At 50.5% G+C, this 25,283-nt stretch overlaps 1 protein-coding gene across 3 annotated transcripts in view; it reads left to right on the top strand.

The window, feature by feature from the left end:
* Nucleotides 1-25,283, top strand: part of ACTN1 (actinin alpha 1) — a 105,555-nt gene that overhangs the window by 55,235 nt on the left and 25,037 nt on the right. For all 3 annotated transcript variants that reach the window (XM_017500964.2, XM_017500973.2, XM_017500970.2), the window contains exons 2-8: nucleotides 522-636; nucleotides 5,264-5,383; nucleotides 14,084-14,170; nucleotides 16,274-16,361; nucleotides 16,924-17,002; nucleotides 19,660-19,741; nucleotides 21,831-21,916. In XM_017500964.2, the coding sequence (XP_017356453.1) occupies nucleotides 522-636; nucleotides 5,264-5,383; nucleotides 14,084-14,170; nucleotides 16,274-16,361; nucleotides 16,924-17,002; nucleotides 19,660-19,741; nucleotides 21,831-21,916 (657 nt within the window). The remainder of the gene's footprint in view (nucleotides 1-521; nucleotides 637-5,263; nucleotides 5,384-14,083; nucleotides 14,171-16,273; nucleotides 16,362-16,923; nucleotides 17,003-19,659; nucleotides 19,742-21,830; nucleotides 21,917-25,283) is intronic.

Here is a 25,283-nt window from a genome sequence, read left to right as displayed (position 1 = left end):
CTGACACTGTGTGTCTGAATTCTGCCCTCAGTGAAACTTGTTACTCCTTTCTGTTAGTTGGCTGCCAAATGAGAAAGGATTTAATACACTAATTTACCCTAAGGTATCAACAGGGCTTAATATGTTACTCCTGGGTTACTCTGTCTTAAAACTGTGAAGATTGAAACCAAGTGTTATAATCTAAAAGGTAACTTGTAAGAATGGAATTGTGGCATTTTCAAATGTGGGTGGGCATGATGTCTTCGAGGGAGGGCTGGGAGGTGGATGTTAAGGGAATTGCTGCTTCATCTCTCCTGCTGGCTCCCACCCATGCAGTGGGCTCTGTATAGAGCCCCTAGGCTGCTGCCCTGTGGAGAGCTCAGCACTTGGTTGATGCAGTGAATGAGACCATGGTGGGACAACTGTGTTGAGAGACTCTGCTGAGTGGGTGTCCACTGCCAACCCCCCAACCCCGTTAAATGACTTGTCCAATGAGGATGACATCAGCCCCCTGACGACTTGCCCTTCTTCTCTCTGCCCAGACATTCACGGCATGGTGCAACTCCCACCTCCGGAAGGCAGGGACACAGATCGAGAACATCGAAGAGGACTTCCGGGATGGCCTGAAGCTCATGCTGCTGCTGGAGGTCATCTCAGGTGAGGCGGACCCTGGCCCAGGACGAGGTGCTGCCTGTGGCTCTGCCTGACACCTTGACGTCTGCTCTGCCCATGGGCACAGCTGGTTCTGGGTCTGTTTGAAACAAGTTGGAGATGATATGTTTGAATTCATAGTAGGAGCCTGGGTCTGGTCTGAGTCCTGGTTCTGCTGCCAGCCATCCAGTTGCTTTGGACAAGTTGCTTTGCCTTTTCTGTTTCAGCATCCTCATTTGTTTAAAAAAAAAAAAAAAAAAAAAAAAAAAGGTTGGGGGTGGTTTGAAGGAACTGAGGCTCCTTCTCCCCAGTACCAGGATTCTGTGGCCAATAATGTTAACTGTGGGTGACTGTCTCCAAACCTTGGCTCCATTACTACCTATCTACCTGTATCCAGGTAACCCAAGCCATTCCCTAGCCGCTGGTTTGTCCAGATGTCTAGAGGGACAGCTGTCTTGGCACACACATCTCAGCCTGCTTGTGAATGCCTTTCTGCCACCAGCCCTTAAAGGATGGGAGTCCCGTGAGTCTAGCCTTTGTTGACACACAGGGCCATCGTAGCTACTCTCTTCACTTTATCTTCGCCTTGACGCCAGTGAGCCCTAGATCTATTGAGCTGCCTCTCAAATACCAAACCTTGCTAGGCGTCTCTACCCCGATGTCCCACACGATCCTCTCAGCATGTCCAAAACTCTGTGCTTCTGTCACTCCTGGCCTAGCAAACCTCTTTTCCCTCCCAGAGTCTTGTTCTTCTGCACCCAAGCTGAAGATCATAGACAGTTCTTCTTTGTAACTTGTTACTGATGTTCTGTTCATTCTGATTCCTTCTTCCCGATCCTTCTTTTAACCCCTGCTGCTGTGGTGTCAGTGTGGCCTGTGTGAACTCTCACCCAGATGATGCCACAAAGGCCTTTGCCCCAGCTCCTCCTGGCAGTCCACCCCCGTCGCTGTAGCCAGAGGGCTCACCCAACAGTCAGTCCAAATATGGTCACGCCGTTCCTTGCTCACAGCCCTCAGCCCCCGGCGCCTCTCCAGGACTTTGAGCCTGCAGTCCACATTCCTTAGCATAGCTTGATGATCCTGCATGAGCCGGCACCTGCTTTGTTTTTAACTAACTATTCCCAAAAAGGTATCAGACCTCAGATCCTCTGCCTCTGCCAGGGGAGACGTGCGGTTCTCCCCAGATGACATGCACTTTTCTTTCCCTGTGCCTTTGCACAAACTCTAACTGCCCTATTTTTGTTTTTTAATTATTTTATTTTATTTTTGAGATGAAGTTTCGCTCTTGTTGCCCAGGCTGGAGTGCAATGGCGCGATGTTGGCTCACTGCAGCCTCTGCCTCCCTACCCCAGCCTCCCAAGTAGCTGGGATTACAGGCATGTTCATGCGCCACCACACCCGAATAATTTTTTTTTTTATTTTTAGTAGAGACAGGGTTTCACCGTGTTAGTCAGGCTGGTCTCGAACTCCTGACCTCAGGTGATCTGCCCACCTTGGCCTCCCATATTGAGATTATAGGCGTGACCCACCTCGCCCCACCTGTTATCCCTTTCATTTGTAGGGCTGAATCATATTCCATTGTATGTATGAGTTACAAATATTTAATGGCTCCCCACATTTTGTTCATTCATCTGAGGGTGGACACTTGGGTTGTTTCTACCTTTTGGCTCTATTGAATAATGCTGGGACATGGGTGTACAAATAAATATTTTTAAAATCCCTCTTTCAGTTCTTTTTTTTGGTATATTCCCCAAAGTGAAATTGCTAGGTCACATGGGAATTCCCTGTTTAATTTTTTGGGGAGCCACCATAGTATTTTCCTCTAACTGCCTTTATTTATTTTTATTTCTTTTCTTTTTCCTTTTTTTCTTTGAGATGAGGTGCCACCATGTTGTCCAGGCTGGTCTTGAACTCCTGGCCTCAGGTCGGCCTCAGCCCCACGAAGTGCTGGGATTACAGGTGTAAACCACTGCACCTGGCCTCTAATTGCCTTTTACAATGTCCCTGCTTCCTGCCTCCTCCGCCAGCCTTCTCCAGTTGTAAACAAGTCTGGCCTTACTGTTTATTATTCTTCAAAACTCAGCTTGAGGGTGTCCTTCAAGAAGGCTTCACCCCTCCCTTCTTGCCTAATCTGAGTGGACTGTGCCCTGCCTCCCCCCCCACCCCCGCTCCCCGGCACCTGTAATACCCCATTGATTCCTCTGCTGTGTCTTTTACCAGAAAGAGTAATCATTTTAGGTTCGCTTGTTTTCTTCTCCGCTCCACACTGAGCTCTTGGGGCAGGCCATCTTCTCTGTGTGCCAGGTGCTTAGAACGGCACCAGGCACATAGGTGGTGCTCCGGGAACATTAGGACGGCTGAGTGCCCAGAGCTGGGCTTGTCCACACGATACTCAGTATGTTCCTGCTGCATGGGTCTGACCTATGCCCAGGGGAGCCTGTGCATTTCTGTAAGTCACGTGTCTCTTTCCCAGGGCTGGAAGATCTGTTCTGTGAAGTGTTACCTTTTTCTGCTGATCATCTTTGGAGATGGGTAGCGTGCCTCAGGATGAGGAGAAGGAGGGGAGGCTGCCAACAGACGCTGTTCTTGAAGTGTGGTCCCTGGACCACCCACACCAGAATCAGCAGGATTGCTTTTCAAAATGCAGATTTCCAAACCGTACGCCAGACCTCCTAGTCACAAACTTAGTGAGAGGGGAAAGGGACCAGACGGCCACAGTTTAGCAAGTTCTCCAGGTGATTTTGTGCTGACCGATGTTTAAGAGCTACTGGCCCAGGCCTGGGAAGCTTTTCCCATTCTCCCGTGTTTAACCCTTGCCTCCTCCACTGTCTTTTGCAGAAGTCCCATTCCAGCCAGTGTGCACAGCTGCTGAATGGCTGGGGAGCTCCGCTTAGCTGGACAGGCCCCAAGGGCTGGGGCTGTAGCAGGAGCAGCCTTCCAGGGAGGGGCGTGGTGCTGCCTGCATCCATCCTGTGGGGAGGGAGCCCCTGTGCCATCCCCTGGACAGGAAATGCTGGTGTACCTTGCTAGACTGCAGCCAGAGCCTTGGGTGGGCCCCGAGGGGAAAGTCTTGATTTAATTTAAAAAACAGCTGTGCTTCCCTAGGAGCTGACAGCCAGATCCCATCTGTGGCAGGAAGTCTGCTGTCTTCCAGAAGCTAGCGGGCTGCTGGGAGGCTGCCTGGAGAGGTGCTGCTCTGACAGGGTGGGCCTGGCCTGGAATCCCAGTGGCTGGTCCCTGGAGCCCTCACAGCCAGACTGTTGGCCTGCTGGAGAGACAGAGGGACTGGTTGGGAGATAAGGGCAGGCACAAGGGGCCTGAGTTCCAGGCTCTGCATTGGTGGTTCTCAGCCTTTTGGGGTCCTTGGCTCCTTAGAGATCCTGAAAGCTATGTACCCCTTCCCTAGGTATGGCCACATGTTGCACTTAGAAAATTCTAGATCATTTCAGGAGGTCCGTGGATGCTCTTTGTTCCGGGATAAAATGGGGTATTTGGAGAGCCAGCTCCTCTACCTCTATTTTCTTTTCTTTCTTTCTTTTTTTTTTGGAAACAGTCTTGCTGTGTTGCCCAGACTGGAGTACAGTGGCACAATCTTGGCTCACTGCAAACTCCACCCCTTGGGTTCAAACGATTCTCCTGCCTCAGCCTCCCTAGTAGCTGGGATTACAGGCACGCACCATCATGCCTGGATAATTTTTGTATTTTTAGTAGAGACTGGGTTTCACCATATTGGCCAGGCTGATCTCGAACTCCTGGCCTCGTGATCCCCCTGCCTCAGCCTCCCAAAATGCTGGGATTACAGGCGTGAGCCACTTCCGGCCCTCTACTTCTATTTTCTCGAAGGTTCTGAGTTTGAAACCTGAGCAGCAGAAGCTCTCAGGTGGAATCTGGAGGTAGGGGTGGAGGGTTGACCCGGAGCTGAGTCCTGGGTGCCCACAGGAGGGGGTGTAACAGGACAAGAACTGTGGTTCTCAATTTGGGACAGGCTGCTATAGGCAGCTCCATTTAAATACCAGGGACATCTGCAATACTTGAGTGACCTATACCCTCTTCCCAGGGCCAAAGGAAGGCTGGAAAGAGTTCAGGGCCTTTGCATTTACTGTTCCTTCTGCCGTGATCACCATTCCCTGCGGCCTTTGCCCGGCCTCAGAGACTCAGACCTTTCCTGACCACACCTCAGTTCCTCCTTCCTCCTCCTCCTCCTCTTTTGAAGAGCATGGATCTTTCTTTGTGTTTGTTCATTGTCTATATTTATTTGTGTTTCTCTATTTAAGGTCTGTCTCTCCTACTGGACTATAATTACATAAAGGCAAGAAACTGTTTTGTTCACCCCCCTATTCCTAGCACCCAGCCAAATCCCTGGCATGCACTAGGGGCTTGATAAATAAATGTTGAGTGGATGCAAGCAGATTTGGATCTGAGAAGTGGAAGAAAGAAGAGGCAGCATAGATTCTCCCTCCCATCCCCTGCCAGGGTGACATTCTCCAGCACCTGAGTGGCGTGTGGGCGCACGTACACGTGCACACACTCCTGCCTAGCTAAGCTGTGCCTTGGATGAGGGCGTAGTGAGAGGAGCCCTGGCCCCTGGGTCACAGCCTCTCATGTTCCTTTTCCTCCCTTTTGATCCAAACAGGCGAACGCTTGGCCAAGCCAGAGCGAGGCAAGATGAGGGTGCACAAGATCTCCAACGTCAACAAGGCCCTGGATTTCATAGCAAGCAAAGGCGTCAAACTGGTGTCCATTGGAGCCGAAGGTGAGTAAGGCCTGCCTCTGGTGGCCCCAGGAGTCTGATTTTCTTTGCCCTCCTGGTTCTCTTGGCCTTTTTTTGTACCACCTCCTGGGCCCATGCATCGCTTGGGGGCATTGGGCAGTGGGGCCCCCAACACCTCCATCTGGTCGCCTGTGGATGCCTCATATTGCAACAGCACTGTTCTTCTAGTCTCAGCCCTGCCCAACACCAAGGACTCAGACCCCTGTTCCTGTGCCTGCACCCGCTTAGCCACGTCCTTGCTCTGTGGAGTCCTGTGTGTGTGGCGTGCCACCTCTCCCATTCAGAGAGCTGACCGCACGGTGCTGCCTGGAGCGGAGGATTTGTGTGTGGGCTGGAAAGGGTGTGCCGATGCGGGCCGGTGGAGGCTGGAGGCCGTCCTGAGGCTCCCCGGGGCCCTGTGAAGACTCAAGTCCGGAAGTCTCTAGGTGCATTTTTAATAGCATTTCCCTGCAATGTGGCTTCCTAACTCTTTAACTTTTGCTTAGAAACACTCCCAAAGAAAGCTATATTAGCATGTTCTTAATGATTAAAAGAAGGTAGTGCAATTTCTTGTGTGCATGGTGGCGGCTCTGAAAAATTGAGAGTGGGTCATTTAGAGTGAGCAGAAAATCTTCTATCCAGGCCCCTTCAGTCCTGTGACCATGGATTTAGCCGGTATTTATGGGGCACCTGCTGCATGATGCCAGAGACCTAAAGATGAACAAATCTGTTTCATTCATTCAAGACACACGGCGGCTGTGAGAATGGATTGCTCACTCCATGGCATATACTTAATCCTCACGATAACCCTGTGAGGTAGCTCTAATAATTAATTTTCCCCATTTTGTAATAAGAAAGCAGATGCTTAAAGATTACATTACTTGCTCAAAGTTCCGCTGTAAGTGGCGAAGCCGAAACTCAAATGCAGGTCTTCATGACACCAGAGAAATGCCCCCAGAGAGTGGCCTTTCCTTGGAGGGGCAGGGGTCTTGCTCCTGGTAAGTCCACGGGAGCAGATCTCCTCTCTGGTTGAAGCCCACAGTCCCCTCTCTTCTAGAAATGGAGGGGTATTCTGCTGATACAGCAAATTAAGGACTTTAACACAGGCTCAGCAAACTGCAGGGTATGGGCGTTAAGTCCAGCTGACTCGGATTTTTGGAAATACTGGAACACAGCACACTGTGTCAACATATCATCAGTGGCTTTTGTGCTGCAATGGCAGAGTTGAGTAGTTGCTACAGAGCTTATATGGCCCACAGAGCCAGAAACATTTCTTACCAGGCTCTCTACAAAAAACTTCACTCACCTCTGCCTAATCTGGAACTCAGGCCAGTGCCCAAGGTGGTCATGGGAGGCGCCTTGTGGATTCTAGCATCTCCCCCACTGGCTGTGAGCTTCTCAAAGGCAGAAACCATGGTTTCTACATCCTGTGGCCCCAGCTCCCAGCAGTGTGATGCACATACTAGGTGCTCAATAAATGTTCAAAGGACTTACCTATAGCAGTATACTCTGCTTTGTGATTAGGAGGATGTTCTCTGCCTTATAATAAGAAAAGAACAATTGGTTTTATTAGGGAGCAATCAAGACTTGGCAGAAAAAATTATAACTAAGCAAGTGTGGGAAGCCAAGGAAAATCACCCAGGTGGTTGGTGCCCACTAGGGCAGGGAAGTGGAGAGAATTTGTGAAGTGGCTCAGGGGTGAGTGGCAGGGGTGGGTAGGGACTGTGGCAAACTGGAGAATCGTGTCCGTGGAGGGATGGGGCCTTGTGGATGTCACAAGTTGCTGTGTGGATCCATTGCTGCTAGATCTACCAGTTTTTCTAAAGAAGCCAGAAAATCCAGATTTTTTGAAAAGAAAATATTTGGCAACTAAATTAAAACAACTTTCTTTCTTTTCTTTTTTTTTTTTAAGCCTCTACCAAAGGGGAGGAGGGCAGGGAAGGGGAAGGCAGGAGAGAGTAGCACTCACCAAGTACCAGCTCTGTGTTGGCTAGACAGGATGCTTTACACCGGCCATCTCCTTCTACCCTCACGAGGGCTCGAGGGCTCGTAGGATGGGTATCACTGGCCACGTTTTACACTTAACGAAACTCAGGCTTGGGAGGGTTGCTAGAGTGGAAGAGTGTCGTCAGCAGAGCCCAGGCTCTGAACCAGACTGCTTCTATGGGGCAGAGCCGGGGTTAAACCCAGGTGTTCAGGCTCCAGAGCTGAGGTCGCCCTCTTCTGTCACTGTCGGCAGTGCTGCCCCCGGGGTGGGGACCCAGGATAGAACTTTCACGTTGAATTGTCTTCAGTAATGAGATGGCAGATCAAGCCTGCTCCTGCTGTGCTGGCCTCCGGGGTGAGGAGCAGGAATGCTCATCTCACTGCCGCCGCTGTGCTGGGAAAGCCGTTCACCTGGCTGCCTCCTTTTTCCCGTTTCCTTTGACACAGGCCTAGCTTCTCTAAAGATTTTGCAAAGACTCCTTGATTTTTTATTTTTGAGACAGGGTTTCACTTTGTTGCCCACACTAGAGTACAGTGGCGTGATCTCGGTTCACTGTAACCTCCACCTCCCAGGCTCAAGAGATTCTCCTGCTTCAGCCTCCCAAGTAGCTGGGATTACAGGTGCGCGCCATCATACCTGGCTTATTTTTATATATTCAGTAGAGACGGGTTTTCCCCATGTTGGCCAGGCTGGTCTTGAACTCCTGACCTCAAGTAATCTGCCCACTTCAGCCTCCCAAAGTGCTGGGATTACAGGCATGAGCCATTGTGACCGGCCAAAAAGCCTCCTTTAAAATGAGATATTCTTCACCTTCTCCCTGCCCTGAGGAGCCAGTGTTTTCAGCTGTGGCTTTCAGGTCTGAAATCATCCACCTCCATCAGGCTGAGCACCTAGATCATGCCACGATGGCCTCTCTGTTGAGCCAAGAAACTAGATGAGGCTGAAAATGGTGTTTTGCAAGCTTTTAAAATTGAAATGGAGTTTCTTGATGTGGGTTATAAAATAAAAGGCAATGGGCGGATCGCCTGAAATGAGCTCTCCTGGAAGCGAGTCGGGGCACATTGTAGGTGGTCTCTCCTGGGCTGATGAAGGCTGTGGCCATGGAGACCAGGCCCAGCAGGGCACGCCCCCTCACCCCCTGCCAAGGTCTTTGAAGGATTATCATGCAATGCAAAGACTAAGACCTCTGGCTGACTCTGAAGGGCAGAACCAGGCCCAGAAGAGATACCCCATGGGTAGGTTGGCTCTGGATAACATGCAGAGCCTTGGGAAATGGAAACAGGGCTCTGGGAAGGTCCTGAGCTCCATTTCCCTGAAGGTATGCACATGGGGGCTGGAGGCAAGGAACTTCCACACATCAGGGAGAGGTTACAGCAGCTGCTGAGGGCCTCTGCCACAATATTCGGCTCTAGAATGCCTGGACTCCATGGAATTGGGACGTGGCCTGGTTGAGTGGTTGCAATTTAGTTAACTAGGGGAGAGAACTCGGAAAGATTTTGTATTAAAGATCTTTGGGCAGGTAGAGCCCAAGGGTTTGGGTGATGTGAGCGTGGAGATGGTCTCATTGAGGTAGCATGCATCCTTAGGTTGGACGGGCAGTGGGTGCTGTACCACAGCATTGGTCTGGGAGGTGGTGGCGTCTGGGATTCTAGTTTCTGTCACATGGAATTTCTGCAGTATTCATCCTGCCGTCTGAATACTGAGCAGATGACAGTGTCCCTGGAGGGAGGAGGAGGGAGAAACAGGTTCTCAGTAAACAGGGGATGCGAGCAGCTTCATAGCTTGCTGTCAACCAGGAAGAGCAGACAGTGTTAATCTGTCCTCAAGGTTTTTCCCATGAAGCCCAGCTGAGGCCTTGGTACCCTCCCTTTGGGCCCAGTCTTCCCAGCAGCCCCCGACATAAAGCTGCCCGTGAGACAGGGCGTCCCTGCTGCAAACATTGAGAAGTGGGAGGCCCGGAATACAGGACCTGCCATGCCAGGGAATGGGAAGGAGAGTGGATGGGATGGGAGTCAGGTGGGAACTGGGACTGGGCGTGCCCGGGCTGCTAGTTGAGCACACCCTACTCTCTCTGCTCCTGCTTGGTGCCTCTGTTTTCTGTAGTGAAATTATGCCTTTGGTGTGAATGAGAATACAATAAGCAAAATTCTCTGGGAGGTTTCTGGGAAAGGAGAAGAAGAATAAGTAGGCAAGACCCCAAAAAGAAGCCACCTGCCTCTCCCAGTCCTGGAAGGGCTCCAGGACTGGGAGGCACTGAGCTCAGGGCCAGTGGGAGGCCCTGCAGTTTGGCAGTCACAGAGTAGGGCAGCATGTGGGGACTAGGGGAGGGCTAGCATTGCAGCCCCACCCCTAGGAAGGCTAAGCCATGGGATTACCACCTGGAGCATTTTTCTAGGCTTAACAAAATTTTCCCTTATATTTTAAACACTGTTTATGAATTTTTTTACCTGCTTTTCCCACTTTCCATGTTAAAACATTTTTCTAAGTCATTAAGCGCTCATGATGTAATTGTTAATGGCTACATTCACTGTCTGTTTTGTTTTGTTTTGTTTTGTTTTTGAGACAAGTCTCACTCTGTTGCCCAGGCTGGAGTGCCGTGGCACAATCTCAGCTCACTGCAACCTCTGCCTCCCAGATTCAAGCAATTCTCCTGCCTCAGCCTCCTGAGTAGCTCGGATTACGGGCACATACTACCATATCTGCCTAATTTTCGTATTTTTAGTAGAGATGAGGTTTCACCATGTTGGCCAGGCTGGTCTTGAACTCCTGACCTTAAGTGATCCACTCTACCTTGGCCTCCCAAAGTGCCGGGGTTACAGGCTTGAGCCACCGTGCCTGGCCTCATCATCTGCTTGTCGTACTTCATCCCACGTCTGGGCCCTGCCCTGGAAGAAACTGAGGGCCATTATGTTCTCAGGGGCCCAATGGCAGGCCTGTGTTAGCTCTGCCCATTTCCCTGCTTGTGGTTAGTGTTTGTTCACTCATTCATGCACTGAGCAGCTGCTGATGGAGGGCTTTCCCTGTGCCAAGCTTTATACTGGACTCTGAAGCAGTGATGCAAAACAGGAAATATTCTTACTTTCAAGGGGCTTACATTCTAGAGGGGAAAGAGAGAAAATACATGTGTACACCTGTCAGATGGAGAAAACCAAAGCAGGGAGGAACTTGGGTGGTCAGGGGAGGAGTCCATGAGAAGGGGGTGTGTGAGTGAAACTGGCGGGACGCGAGGACAAGCCACGTGGGTATCTAGGGAGGGGCAGCTTCAGGGAGGCCCGAGCAGCAGGGAGGAGGTGGAGAAGGAGGAGAGGACCAGAGGCTCAGGCACCAGACCACGAGGGCCTTGCTGGCCACCAGCTTTGACTCTCAGTGAGGTGGGAAGCTGTGGAAGTTTTCTCAGAAGACGATGGGTCTTGGGATTCACTTGAGCATTCTGTGTACTTTGTACATTTGCTTGGTTTCCAGTGCGGGCTGTGATAAATAGCCTCGCAGCAAGTGCATTCATACAGGAACCTTACTCTGCATTTCCTTTCATTGGCTAGGGATAGATTCCTAGAGGTAGAATCCTGCTGCCAAAAAGTTGAGCAACTTTAAAATGCATGCTCCTTGTGGCCAAATTATTTCCCAGAAGATTGATTAATTTCCCAGAAATTATTATTATTGTTTTTTAAAACAATTTATATTTCTAGTGTGGTAGGCTTGCTGGCATCAAGGTGTGCGGTTGTTCAACTCTGGGTTTTGTTTTTTGTTTTTAAGAGATAGGGTCTCTTAAAGAGCGAGACCGCCCTCTTTCATAGGTTGGAGTGCAGTGGTGCTTTCACAGCTCACTGCAACCTTGAACTCCTGAGCTCAGTCCCCAGTTCTCCTGCCTCAGCCTCCCGAGAAGCTAGGACTACAGGTGTGCACCACTGCACCTGGCTCATTTTTTTTTCTTTTTTTTTTTTGTAGAGACAAGGTCTCCAGGCTAGTCTTGAACTCCAGGACTCAAGCGATCCTCCAACCTTGGCCAACCAAAGTGCTAGGGTTCTAGGCATGAGCTGCTGCACCCAGCTTAACTTTGCTTTTTAACTTTACTAATAGCTGGGAAGATGATCTTATTTCTTTGACTACAAGTGAGATTGAACATTCTTATGAATTGGTGATTTGTATTTCATGTTTGATGATTTTAGTCTTTTGCCTATTTATTGAGAGTTAGTCTTTTTGTCTTTTCAATTTAGGTGAACTCTTTAAACCACTGGAAGTCACAAATACATTTTTAAAAATATTAACACTTTATGAGCTGATTACTTTTTTTTTTTTTTTGAGAGAGAGGGTCTCACTTTGTTGCCCAGGACGGAGTACAGTGCCACAGTCACAGCTCACTGCAGCCTCTGCTTTGTCTCAAGCAGTCCTCCCACTTCAGCCTCCTGAGTACCTGGGACTATAGGCGCATATTACCACAGTTGTTTACTTTTTGTGTTTTTGTAGAGATGGGGTTTTGTCATGTTGCCCAGGCTGGTCTTGAATGCCTGGGTTCAAGCAGTACACCTGTTTTGGCCTCTCAATGTGTTGGGAATACAGGCTTGAGCCACTGTGCCAGGTCTATGAGTTGATTCTCAACAAGTAGTTCCACCTCCCCACGATGTGCACTGCAAAATGCTGGCTGACTGTGTTGCTTGGTTGCAAAAGGGGTTGCATAGCTCTCTGTTTCTCTCCCATCCAAGCCCTTGGATGTGGGACTGTGCCCCCTGGTGTCTGGGGCTCTGAGAGGGGCATTTTTACTTCCCTGTTTGCAAGAAGAGTTACATCCTATTCCATGTCCAAAGTGGACACTTCTTCCTTTGCTCAGCATCCCATGCAGACTCAGTGGGTTACCTGCCCCCATGGAAGGTGGCTATGGTCAAACACCGCTCCATGGACTACACCCTGCGGGTCGTGGAGCAGCTTACAGTGTTGCCCTCAGTTTTGGGAAAGGGGCTAAGAAGTTAGCATCACGTCCTTAATGGAAATCCACTCTTGTTTCAGGGTTTGTGGGATGCAAATCCTAGTAGAGTCAGGACTCCCTAGAAAGCGATCCTTCTCGTGGTTCTGTTGGGTCTCCCCTAAATTTAATGTTGCAGGTAGGAAAAAATAAGATATTCTTTGGGTACCTTACTCTTAGCTAAATGTGTCTTACCATGGACCAGATTACCATCTCCTGGTCTGGAGGCGGTGATGAAGGGATAAGGAATCTACATTTGAGCATCACTTGTTCAACCACAAGACCATAAATTGCTCCATGTGTTGGGCTCCTTAAAATAGGACTTATTTATGTTGCATTCCCTGTTTTTAGGCCTCATACAGAAAAGAAGGAAAAAAAGAGAAAATCTACTTCATAGAACTTGTAGCATCTGAAAGTCTAAAAAGTACTGCTTAGACTAAATATAGTGAGTTATCTCTTAGTTTGATCTTGAAGCTGTTGTTTGATTTTTTTTTTTAATCTGTTTTAATACCCAAACTAATGGCATTGTGAGGTTGAATCAGTGGATGGTTCAAGATGGCACTTTACAAAACTTGAAGTTTGTGACTTTCTCTTGCTTCCACTGTTTTTCCACGTGTGGGTGGCTATTTTGAGAGCTGTGAATGCCCAGAGAGCCCCAGCTCACGGAATTGCCAGAACATTTGTGATTGCTTAGAAATCCCCTCAAGCCCAGCTGCATTTTCCTTGTACTTCTGTGTCCTATCTCTTTATTTCTTGAATCCTGCGCCTCAGCACAGCATAAGGGACACCTCACAACTCTGTAGGGCCTTCAGCCCTGCAAAATCCTCCCCTTTTTCTGGCTGGGCACAATGGTTAATGCCTGTAATCCCAGCACTTTGGGAGGCCAAGGCAGGCGGATCAAAAGGTCAAGAGATCGAGACCATCCTGGCCAACATGGTGAAACCCCATCTCTACTAAAATACAAAAATTAGCTAGGCGTAGTAGTGCACGCCTGTAGTCCAAGCTACTTCGGGAGGCTGAGGCAGGAGGATTGCTTGAACCCGGGAGTTGGAGGTTACAGTGAGTCAAGATCGCGCCACTGTACTTCAGCCTGGCACCTGACAACAGAGCAAGACTGTCTCAAAAAAAAAAAAAAAAAAATCCTCCCCCTTTTCTTTATCATGCCGGGGACACAGATCAAGATTTCAAATACCTGCTTCTCTGTGGCCTTTCCTGATGTGCCCACTGTCTCCAAGTAGGATTGATCATACTTTTTTGTGCCCCAAATAGACTTCTCTTCTGGCACCTGTCACAATTATTGCATTAACTTTAAGAAACATCCTGGCCAGGCATGGTAGCTCATGCCTGTAATTTCAGCACTTTGGGAGGCCAAGGTAGGAGGAAGATTTGAACCCAGGAGTTTGAGACCAGCCTGAGCAATATAGTACAACCCTATCTCTACAAAAAAATTTTTAAAAATTGGCTGGATGTGGTGGCCTATCTGTAGTCCCAGCTACCCAAGAAGGTGAGACGGGAGGATCGCTTGAACCCAGGATTTGGAGGCTGTGGCGAGCCATGATTGCACCACTCCACTCTAGCTTGGGTGACAGAGTGAAACCTTGTCTCAAAAACAAGCCAAAACCCTGGCGTACCCTCTAGAAGTAGAGCTCTGGAGTCTTTGATTCCTAGCATGGGGCATGGGGTGCTATGGGTGCTGAGGGAGTGTCAATTCCCTCCCCGCCGAGCCCATTCCTGATGCATGCTGCTGCTGTTTCTGTAGAAATCGTGGATGGGAATGTGAAGATGACCCTGGGCATGATCTGGACCATCATCCTGCGCTTTGCCATCCAGGACATCTCTGTGGAAGGTAGGTTTCTGCCTTGTTCCATTCTGCCATCACCATCTCATCTTCCTCCCTGGGGTTAGCCTGGAGAACTCCTGCACCCAGCGCAATGGATGGTGATCAGGGGCCATGTCCCGGGCTTCTTGCTCTTGTATTGGGCATCAGCCCTCTCTTCCAGTCAATGTAGAAAAAAGAAGTATTTGCCATTCTGATTCTCATAGGCATGTTGGCCCCAGGGAAACTCCCCACTTTGGGAAAGCCCAAGGCTGCCATGGGGAAGTATATTGGAAAACCCACCTGGCTCTTGGGTTGTTTGGGGAAATAGCTGCCAGCTGCCAGGAGGAAGTGCCAGGAGGGGTGCTAACCCCATCCTCTACTTTACTTCCATAGCACCCTCTAGTGGTCACTTCTCAGATCTGCAAGGTCCGCCACGGTCTGGAGACGTGATCTCTAAACTTGATTCCACACTTAGGGTAGTTTTTGAGTTTTACGTCTGCTATGCATGCGTTTATCTTGCATAATAATATGTGTGTATTTCTATGCATGTGATAAAATACACATACTGAAACAAACTTTTACAAGATGAGACGGAGAAATTTTAAAAATATTATGTTTCAATGTCATAGAAATCATAAACGTTTTTAATCAAATGAATTTCTTAATGAAAACCACATGGATTCAATTCAGCTGCTTTGTGATGGAGATCTTGGTTTGACACTGTGATGCAGCAATGTGGAGGTCCAAGTTTGGGTTATAGGTACTTGGTATTTAGGGTTGAAAGAGGGCCATAGTAGTCAACTGGAGTGTGGTTCTTATTAATGACAATGGAGGTAAATCCATTTCTCAAATAGCCTTCTTGATGATTTTGATTCTTTTGGGTAGACTTCTTGTCAGCTCTGAAGTCATCATTGTGTTAATCTTGTGATTTAGCTGACAAAGAGCTTAGGCTAAGTATAAGCATTAGCTTTGGCAATTTTTACATTGTCTGCTTTTGCTTAGGTAGTTACGGTATTTGTAGGAACACTTGAATGTCATTTTAAAGTCCATTTTGTGCATTGAAAATAATCGAGATCATTCATGAATCCAGTCCACTGGGTACCTTAACCCCCAGTTCACAGGCATGAACGCAGGGATGTATTAGTCCATTTTCATGCTGTTGGTAAAGACATACCCAAGGCTGAGTAATTTATAAAGAAAAAGAGGTTTAATGGACTCACAGTTCCACATGGCTGGAGAGGCCTCACAGTCACGGTGAAATAGCAAGAGAGAGCAAAGGGACCTCTTACATGATGGCAGGCAAAGAGAAAATGAGAGCCAAGAGCACAAGGAAACCCCTTATAAAACCATCAGATCTCGTGAGACTTATCCACTGCCGTGAGAACAGTGTGGGGAAAACAGCCCCCACGATTCAATCATCTCCCACCAACTCCCTCCCACAACATGTGGGAATTATGGGAGCTACAATTTAAGATAAGATTTGGACGGGGACATAGCCAAAGCATATCAGCAGGTAGTGTGGTTTGCAATCTCTCTTCCGTGCTGGGAGCTCCATGAGCCCCCTCAGTTACCTGCCTAACCTCACAGACACATGGCTGCTTCACCCACAGACGGCAGCAGTATTGATCCATGTAGTAAATATAAGGAAACCTCATTTTTTAGATCAAAACAGAATCTATATAGGAGTCCCAATGCTTGCTTCTCACTCAGCTGTGTGCATCCCTTAGGCTGTGGGATCCCCTGTCTGGAGGCCCCTGGATGTGTAGCTTTCCCAGACCAATCAAACCTTCCTCCCCAACCTGACAGAGGTTGCGGACTTATTTTGTATCATTACCATTTCTTTGAATAAAAGAAAGTAGGGGGAGATAATTCTCGAAGTCTGAAAAGCTATTGTCTCAAAATTTACATGTGTCACACGGCTAGCTCTGAAAAGCTTCTCAGCTTGCTTTTTCTGTTTCTCAAAGAACTTCTCAAACCTTGTCAAGGGAAAGACTTGATGGCCGGGGTCCTCCTTCAGTGGCTTTGGGGTTGGCATCTAGGGGTCTCCGTGGGGCCTCCCATGAGCTGGTGCCCTTCCCTCCCCCCACTGAGTCAGCCCTCTGACCTCTCTGCCCATCCCCTTCCCCACAGAGACTTCAGCCAAGGAAGGACTGCTCTTGTGGTGTCAGAGAAAGACAGCTCCTTACAAAAATGTCAACATCCAGAACTTCCACATAAGGTGAGTGCTGCAGGCTGAGGGGCTCTCGCAGAACCTGGTCACCTCCCCCAGGAGCTCCCAGACCCCCTTGGCTGGGTCAGTCTCAGCTTAGAACAAAGTGGAGCGCATTGGGGGAAGAAGCAGCTTTCTTTGGGAAGGGGATGTGGCCGTTCCTCTGAATCCCCCATCTCTCTCCCTGCAGTGTCTAAGACAGAGCTATTGCCCTATATAACTTTGGTTGACGCTTTTGCTCCTGGGAGTGCCCCCAAGGAAAATTCCAGGAAGTCCCAGCCCAGGGCCCTGGAACAGCAGACTAGGGCCATAGACCTTGGTGGTGGGGGAGGGTTGGATGTGGCAGGTTTATCTCAACTTGGCAACCTCCCCACAAAGTCCTGAGCCCAGTGCCTGGGATTGTGGCAGGAAGAAATGGCCCTTCCCGTCCTGTCTTCTAACTCCTGCCCCAGAGAGCTCTGTGTGTCCATCTCTCTGGAGCCCAGGAGACTCCTGCTTTGCCCCAGTTAGTGCTTGGCTGCCCATTTGTTTGCCTCATTGACCAGCCTGCCCATTCCCTCTCCCCGGGCAGCTGGAAGGACGGCCTTGGCTTCTGTGCCTTGATCCACCGACACCGGCCTGAGCTGATTGACTACGGGAAGCTGCGGAAGGTACGTGTGCCAGCCTGGCCTCCTGCTCCTGTCCCTGGTGGGCGGGGTGGGAAAAGAGCAGGACTGGGATCCTTCTGTGACATCCATGGTCCAACCTGAGCGGTGCTGGCCTCTTAGACTACAACAGAACCCCAACTCAAAGTGACGAGAAAAGCACCTTCCCCGTTAGGGCAGCTTCCGTACCCTTGTGCATGGTGTGTGTGTACTTGAACATGTACACAGCCCACCAGGAAAAATAGCACAGCTGTGGCAGCAGCTTTGTCAGAGGGATGGAAGAATACATGGTGTTTCTCCCTTCTGTTTTTCTTGGATTTGTAAGGGGGAGACACTATTTTCATGATTTAAAACATCACATATTCTAAGAGACGTTTCATCCTCGCCTTGTCCTTGAGCTGCTGTGCAGTCCTGGGCAGCTTGTACCCCCCGTGGCTTGCTTTCCTTTACTGCTCAAGTTTGGCTGGGGGATTTTCTTTTGGTTTCACTCCCGCTTTCAGCGTGAAGCTAGTGATTTTCTTGAGCGGGTGTGTGGAGCGGGGACAGATGAGGAGGTGGGAGTTGTGCTTCTAGACTCATGGTGGTTCTCGGTGTCTGAGGTGGTTGGAACACACTGCCCTGGACCTTAGAGAAGCCTGTCCTGGACCCTCCGACCACACTCTCCAGGTTCCCTCCCAGACCCTCCGACCACACTCTCCAGGTTCCCTCCCGGACCCTCTGACCACACTCTCCAGGTTCCCTCTGACCATATTCTCCAGGTTTCCTCTTGGTCCATCTTGGTGCTAAGAGGGTGTGTGGCACGGCCATCCAGGGAAAGGCCCTTCCCATGTCCCCAGTTGGTGACCTGGAGTTGGGGTTGGAACATTGCTTGTCTTTGCTCAAACCTCTTGGCACAAGGGACTTCAAGGAGTGGCTGGACTTGTGTGTGTGTACTTCACCTTGACACTGGAGAGCAGAGTGTCCAGTGCAGCTCCTGCCTTGCCTCGGCCTCCAGGAAGGGCTTCTTGCTTCTCGGTGGCCAGGAGAGGTTTAATATTGCTTCTAGCAGCCCTTAGTAAACAGGTATAACTATCACAGAATAGGTTCTATAATTGTTTTTTTTTCTTTTTTTTTTGAGATGGGGTCTTGCTCTGTCACCCAGGCTATAGTGCAATGGCATAATCTTGGCTCACTGTAACCTCCGCCTCCCAGGTTCAGGCAGTTCTCCCACTCAGCCTCCTGAGTAGCTGGGACACGCCACCACACCTAGCTAATTTTTGTATTTTTTGTAGAGACGGGGTGTCATTGTGTTGGCCAGGCTGGTCTCGAACTCCTGACCTCAGGTAATCCACCTGCCTCGGCCTCCCAAAGTACTGGGATTACAGGCGTCAGCCACCTTGCCCGGCCCGTATCCCCTTGTGTCCAGCTTATTTCACTTAACATAACATTCTCAAAGTTCATCCACGTTGCAGCATGTGTCAGAATTTCCCACCTTGTTAAGGCTGAAAAGATTCCATCGTACATGTCACCGCATCTGCTGCCTGTTCATCCACTGGTGGCCACTTCCGTTGCTTTCACCTCTTGGCTGCCGTGAACAATGGACGTATGACTATCTCTTTGAGAACTTGCTTTCAATTATTTTGAGTATCTCCTCACAAGTGGAATTGTGGGACCATGTAATCCCATGTTTAATTTTTTGAGGAACCGCTCTCCTGTTCTCACAGCAGCTGTACCATTTGACATTCCACCTACATTTATGTTGCATTCATTGCACAAGGATTACAGCTTCTCAGCATCCTTGCCAATCCCCACTAAGTGTTCTTGAGAAGGTAGCAGAAGCCAGAACAGTCCAACGCTGTGGCTATTTAAAGGAGCCCCCAAATTTCATGGAATGTGAGCACCAAAGGGGCTCCTGCTCCAAACCCTGACTCGTTCAGAGTTTAGAGCTCCCTAGTCCAACTCTTGAGTTATGGATATAGAAGCCAAGGTCAGGTTACCTGCCTACGAGTCCCACTGGCTGGAGGCAGAGCTGAAACCAGAAGCCAGGATGTTTGGTGACTAGGCCAGTGCCCTGCTCCTAGCATGCATTTTTTGTTTTTGAGATGGAGTTTCACTCTTGCTGCCCAGGCTGGAGTGCCGTGGCACCATCTCAGCTCACTGCAACCTCCGCCTCCCAGGTTCAAGCGATTCTCCTGTCTCAGCCTCCTAAGTAGCTGGGATTAGAGGCATGCACCACCACGCCCAGCTAATTTTTGTATTTTTAGTAGAGACGGGTTTTCACCATGTTGGCCAGGCTGTTCTCAAACTCCTGGCCTCAAGTGATCTGCCCGCCTCAGCCTCCCAAATTGCTGGGATTACAGTTGAGAGCCACCACGCCTGGCCCCTAGCACGCATTTCTTAGCAGCTTTTTCCTACCCTTGACTCAGGCTGCAGACTCATATCCTTTGCCCCATTTTCCTGACAATCTGAAGCTTGAAGGGGGAAAGAGAATGCTTTAAACCCCCAACTAGTGAGCCCCATTAGTGAGACCAGCCTTCTGCATCTGGAGCTGCCCCCTGAGGCCTGAGCTGGGGCTGGGAGAAAGTCCCCTCTGCTCTCCAGTTTGGGTGACCACACAATTGAGAGTAGCCAGTGACTTGTCGTGGCTCTCACTTTAACATCCCTCCCTCCTTTTCTCCCTCTAGGATGATCCACTCACAAATCTGAACACAGCTTTTGACGTGGCAGAGAAATACCTGGACATCCCCAAGATGCTGGATGCTGAAGGTGAAAGGCACTCTTCTTCCGTGTCTCTTGCCTATGCCCAGTGGCTAAGAAGGGGTGGACCCCAGCAGTCTGGGGCTGGACGGGAGGAGGCCTAGTCTTCTGGGACCACATTTGAGGAGCATGAGGATCACAGCCTCTTGGGGATTCTTCCATCATTCCCTGAGCTTCAGAGGGAGAGGTGTCAGCTGATCCTACAAAGGGCTTAGGGGCTGTTCTTGCATCGATTGCCTGAGGATGGTTCTTATCTGTGCCTTGGAGTCAGGGTAGTGGGTGCTGGGTTGTGAGAGAGTGTGTCCTTGTTGTCCAGCACGGTTTGGGATGAGAAGTTCCTCTAGCTGAGAGGTACACTGTCCTAACCTTCTGAGCCCTGGGTAGTCTCCGGACGCTGAACCTAAGCTCTATGCCCCAGCTCTGACTAGGGCTGGCTGGGCATGGTGCTTGCTCACATCTGTAACCTTCTAGTGCCCTCTGAGGAGGGTGCTAGAAAGCCATGGCCTGGACTTTCTCAGTGGTGGAAGTGTCCAGTTCTGACCTTGCTGGGCAGATCCTAGCCAGAGGAAGTGGCTTCCATGTAGGGAAGGAGGAGGCCCAAGTTGGGTATTGACTTTTCTGTTCCTCACTGAGGCCCTGATGTCCCAGATGCTGCTAGCCAGGACACCTGGATGGGTACAGGTTCAGAGTTTGATGCTAGAACATCCTCACCAAAGATTGGGCCTGGGGCTGGAAACCCAGCTCTTTCTGGCTACTAAACCTGCCATCGCCGTGCAGAGGAGTTCTGATGGGGTGAGAGCGGTTGTGGGGGGAAGGGAAGCTTCTGAGCACATAGGGGCCTGTGGGCTCATGAAGCCAGGGCTGGCAGCTCCAGGCTGGAGTCAGGCTGGGTCGTCTTGTCCTACCTCTGCGCTTGCTCCTTGGGAGGAGCCTGACTCTCCACAGTCGCTCCCCCATGTGTTCTCTTTGGCCCCAGCTGCTCAGTGTTGAGGGGCTAGAAAGAGGTTTGGGGACAGAAAAATAATGGTGGGGTCCAGAATTGCTCCCTGCCCCTCTGCCCCACCAGTGGTGTTTTTTTTGTTTGTTTGTTTGTTTTTTGGTTTTTGTTGTTGTTGTTGTTGTTGAGACATGGTCTTGCGCTGTCACCCAGGCTAAAGTTCAGTGGTGTGATCTCGGCTCACCGCAACCTCCGCCTCCTTTGTTCAAGTGATTCTCCTGCCTCAGCCTCCTGAGTAGCTGGGATTACAGGTGCCCGCCACCATGCCTGGCTAATTTTTGTATTTTTAGTAGAGATAGGGCTACGCCATGTTGGCCAGGCTGGTATCGAACTCCTGATCTCAAGTGATCTGCCTGGGCCTCCCAACGCCACCAGTGGCTTTTAAAATTTCAAAATGTCATTAGGAAAATTTTCACACACTAAAAACCCAGGCAAAAGCAAAAAAGAATAGCATAATGAGCTTTCCTATTTCCATCACCCAGATAAAATGGTATGGAAGTCTTGTCACCCTTTATTTTTTTGTTGTTTTCTATGTTGAAGTATCTTAAAGCAATTCTGAGATCTCACGTCATTTTACCACTGCATACTTCTGAATACATACCTTAAAAATAGGTTTTCTTAGGCAACAACAAAGTTTTCACTTTTAGCAAATTGATAATTCCTTTTGATACCCAGTCCATAATCAAATTTCCCTAATTCCCTAAGACATTTCTTGGAGGGTTGGTTTGTTTTCATCAGAATCCAAACTAGCTCCGTACTGGCGTTCAGCTGTGTTTCCGACGTCTCTTCCCATCCGTAGCACTTCTCTCCTCCCTTTGACCCCTTTTTTTCCTGCCATTGAACTTGTGGCAGGAACGGGGCCTGCTGTCCTGTAGAAAATTCCTTATCCTGGGTTTGTCTGCCTCACTGGGGCTTCATTTCACACACGTGTTCCTCTACTTACATTTCCATAAGTGAAGTTGACACCAGAGGCTGGTTAGATTTGGGCTCAACATTTTGGCAAGAAGACTTGGTGGTGCTGTGAGCTGCTTTCTGCATCACATCGGGGGTGTGTGGTGTTCTTGGAACCAGCTGGCTTTAACTCCACGTTTTTCTTGACAGACATCGTTGGAACTGCCCGACCGGATGAGAAAGCCATCATGACTTACGTGTCTAGCTTCTACCACGCCTTCTCTGGAGCCCAGAAGGTACCCAGGGCCCCCTACTCCTTCCATGCCCAGCACACCTCCTGCTGGACCCCAAACCATGCCCTCCTGCCCGCTCCACCTCTCCTGGTGACAGGTACCTGGATGGTCTGGTCTCTTGGACAGAGGCAGCCCCTGGTTCTGAAGTGGCGTGTTGTTCTTACCTGGCTCCTCTCCCACCCGTCTCCCTCTTTCACCTTCTACTGGGAATAAGAATATTGGGCAGCAGCTCCCCTTCTAGGACCCAGATGACTGGCTTAAGCAGGAAGGGCTGTGTGCATGTGGCAGCCCGGGTGGTTCTGGGCTACGGGAAGGTGAGCAGGAGCAGCCCTTCTGTGCCCACCTCTGTTGAAGCCCCTGGCTTGACAGAGCAGCTGAGGTTCCCTTAGAGAGCCAATGCTGGGGGCCACCTCCTGTCTTCACTTACCCACTTGGCAAAGGCATCACAAAGCCCCACCTTTCTCCTGCTCACGGGCATGACTTAGATCTGTCCTCAGCCCCTTTGGGCTCCGGTGCCTTCTCCTGTATCCTGCCGGAGACTCACATGCGGTCATGCTGCGCTCTCTTCTCAGACATAAGCAGCACCTCTGGAAGTGAGAGGGGGTGGGCAGCTAGGAGCCCCTTCAAGTGTCCTGGCCCAGTTTTGCTCCGGGAGGCCTGAGGTTAAAGTCCGGTCATTCAGGTTCCCCACCACACAAGGGTACCACGACTAGAGGGCACTGTTGATGCTGCGGACATTGAAGATTTGAACATTTCATCACCAGCCTTAGGCAGCAGACACCCCTCCCCCAGACCTCCCTGGCAGGCAGGACCCCAGAAGCAGCACAACAGCGCCATGAACACAGAACCTTCACTTCTCATGTAGATCTTCTGCCCTCCGCATAGCGTCTGAGTGACTGTCTTAAGATACCTGATGCGGCCGAGCGCAGTGCCTCACATCTGTAATCTCAGCACTTTGGGAGGCTGAGGTGGGCAGATCACTTGAGGCCAGGAGTTCGAGACCAGCCTGGCCAACGTGGTGAAAACCCGTCTCTACTAAAAATACAAAAATTAGCTGGGCATGGTGGTGCACGCCTGTAATCCCAGCTACTCGGGAGGCTGAGGCTGGAGAATCGCTTGAACCCAGGAGGCGGAGGTTGCAGTGAGCCGAGATTGTGTCACTGCACTCCAGCCTGGGTGACAGAATGAGACTCTATCTCAAAAACAAAACAAAACAAAACAAATGCATGATGGGAGCCCCGCCCTCCCCTGTGCCATCCCTGCCTCAGACCCTGCTCACCTCCCACCCCCTCCCTTCCTCCCCGACTGTCTCATTTTTTCTCTTTCCGCTCATTCCCTCCTTTTCTGTCCGTCTGTCTGTCTGTGTCCTCTCCGTCCACCATGGCTGTTTGGGTTTATTCTGTGCTGCTGCTGCTGCCTACATTCTCCTCTCAACCTCTTCTCCTTCTCTGTGCAGATGTGTAGGCACGCTAAGGCCGGATGGGAAGGCCGTGTGACCTAATGTTTCATGTCACGGCCACGCCTTCTCAGGTGCGCAGAAGGTGAGCTCTCCCTCGGCCTCCTCCACTCTCCCCTCTTGCCCACCTCTTCTGTCCTACCTGGACACTCCAGCAGCAGGCCCTGGGATGGAAGGAGGGACTAGAGAAGCCCCTCCTCCTCTTGCAGGGGGACAGGACTCTGAACTTTGGGCAGGACACTTGAAGATGCCAGAGAACCCCAGCCTCTGAATGACCTCCCATGTCTCTGTCCCTATGCCCTGGGCATAGCGGATACCACAAGTGGGAAAGAAGCTTGTGGTCTCAGCTTCTTCCCTGCACCCCGCATCCAGAGTCCTTATTCCAGGCAGCACAGATCTTGGCGGTGCTATTTCCTTAAAAATCCAGGATCTCTTCCCACCCTCTCTCTCCCTCCTTCCTGCTTGAGCAAGGCCATCTTCACAAATTTAGCCAGCAGCCAGAGCAGGGAGAAGTCTTCCTGCCTTCTCAAGGGTATCCAGCCCAGAGCCCTGCCTGATGCTTCCCAACCAGGCTGCCACAGATAGTTGTGCAGGTTGCAGACTGCACACAAGTGCCATGTGTGTGCAGTGGTCGATGGAGATTTGAATATTGATTACTAATTGATCCTGTAGATGGCAGTGAAAATGTCTTCTAACAAAATCAGTAGGACATTTTCCCAGTAGAAGTGCCCTGGGGAAGAGGTTAAAAATGATCCAGAGACACCATAGGGGCTGGCAGCAGCCCTGTTCCCTGCCTGGTTGGGCGCCCAAGACCCTCCTGACCTTCCTTCCAGGGCTCACTGGTGCAGGCCAGAGACAGGAGAGCAGCCCCGTCTGGAGGCTCCTTCTCGTAGGTGTCCCCCCAGCCTGCCAGCCCCTCTCAGCCCCTCCTCTGCCTTCCTTCCACGTCCTCTTTGTCCTTCCCACCTCTCTGGCTGCTCTTCCTGTGGCCTCCCTGGGCCCTCGCAGCCCAGCGTGAGCAGCCTCTCTCCTTTGCCTTGATTGGCCTCCCAGCCTGATAGCCACGGGCAAGCACCTGCCCGTGTCCACGGCGAGGCTGAGCTCTGCTGTGGGCTTTCCCTCTTCCCAAAGCCCCTTCCTCCTCTTCCACCCTCTCTCCTTCTCCTTCAGGGATCTGTCCTGGGCTTCATGCCCACCCACGCTGGCCTTCCCTGTCTCTGAAGCCTTCTCTGTGTCCTGGCTGGTGACAAAGCTTGGAAGGGAGCGTGAGATGCATGTGGGTGAAGTGGGTGTGAGGGTGTGCGTGGTGCGTATGGGTCCGGGCTTCTGAGGCACGTGCGGTTTGAGGTAAGTGTGGGGTGGGGGTGTGGTGGGTGAGATGCCTGGCATGGGGGTGTGGGTATGGGGCGGTTGTGTGAGGTGTGGCGTGTGTATGGTTGGATGTGGTGTGTGAGGGGGGTGTATGGGTGTGGGGACTCTGTTGTGTGTGGTGTGTAGGAGGTGTGCATGCATGAGGTTTGGGAATGGTGTGGAAGGGTGTGCTGTGTGAGGTATGTGTATATGAGGTATGTGGGGTCTGGGGACTGGTGTGTCATGAGTGTGGTGTGAGTTGTGTGTGTGGCATGTGTGTGTGGTGTGGAGGGGTGTGCTGTGGGTGTGAGGTATAGAGTGTGAGGTGTGTGAGTTGTGTGTGTGGTTGTGTGTGTGTGGTGTGGAGGGGTATGCTGTGGGTGTGAGGTGTAGAGTGTGGTTGTGTGTGTGTGCTGTGGGTGTGAGGTGTAGAGTGTGGTTGTGTGTCGTGTGCTGTGGGTGTGAGGTGTAGAGTGTGGGGTGTGTGTGGTGTGCTGTGGGTATGAGGTGTAGAGTGTGGGGTGTGTGTGTGGTATGCTGTGGGTGTGAGGTGTAGAGTGTGGG

This window comes from Cebus imitator, unplaced genomic scaffold (genome assembly GCF_001604975.1).
Source record: "Cebus imitator isolate Cc_AM_T3 unplaced genomic scaffold, Cebus_imitator-1.0 Scaffold13, whole genome shotgun sequence".
Lineage (NCBI taxonomy): Eukaryota > Metazoa > Chordata > Mammalia > Primates > Cebidae > Cebus > Cebus imitator.
This window is presented reverse-complemented; position numbering and strand designations above follow the sequence as displayed.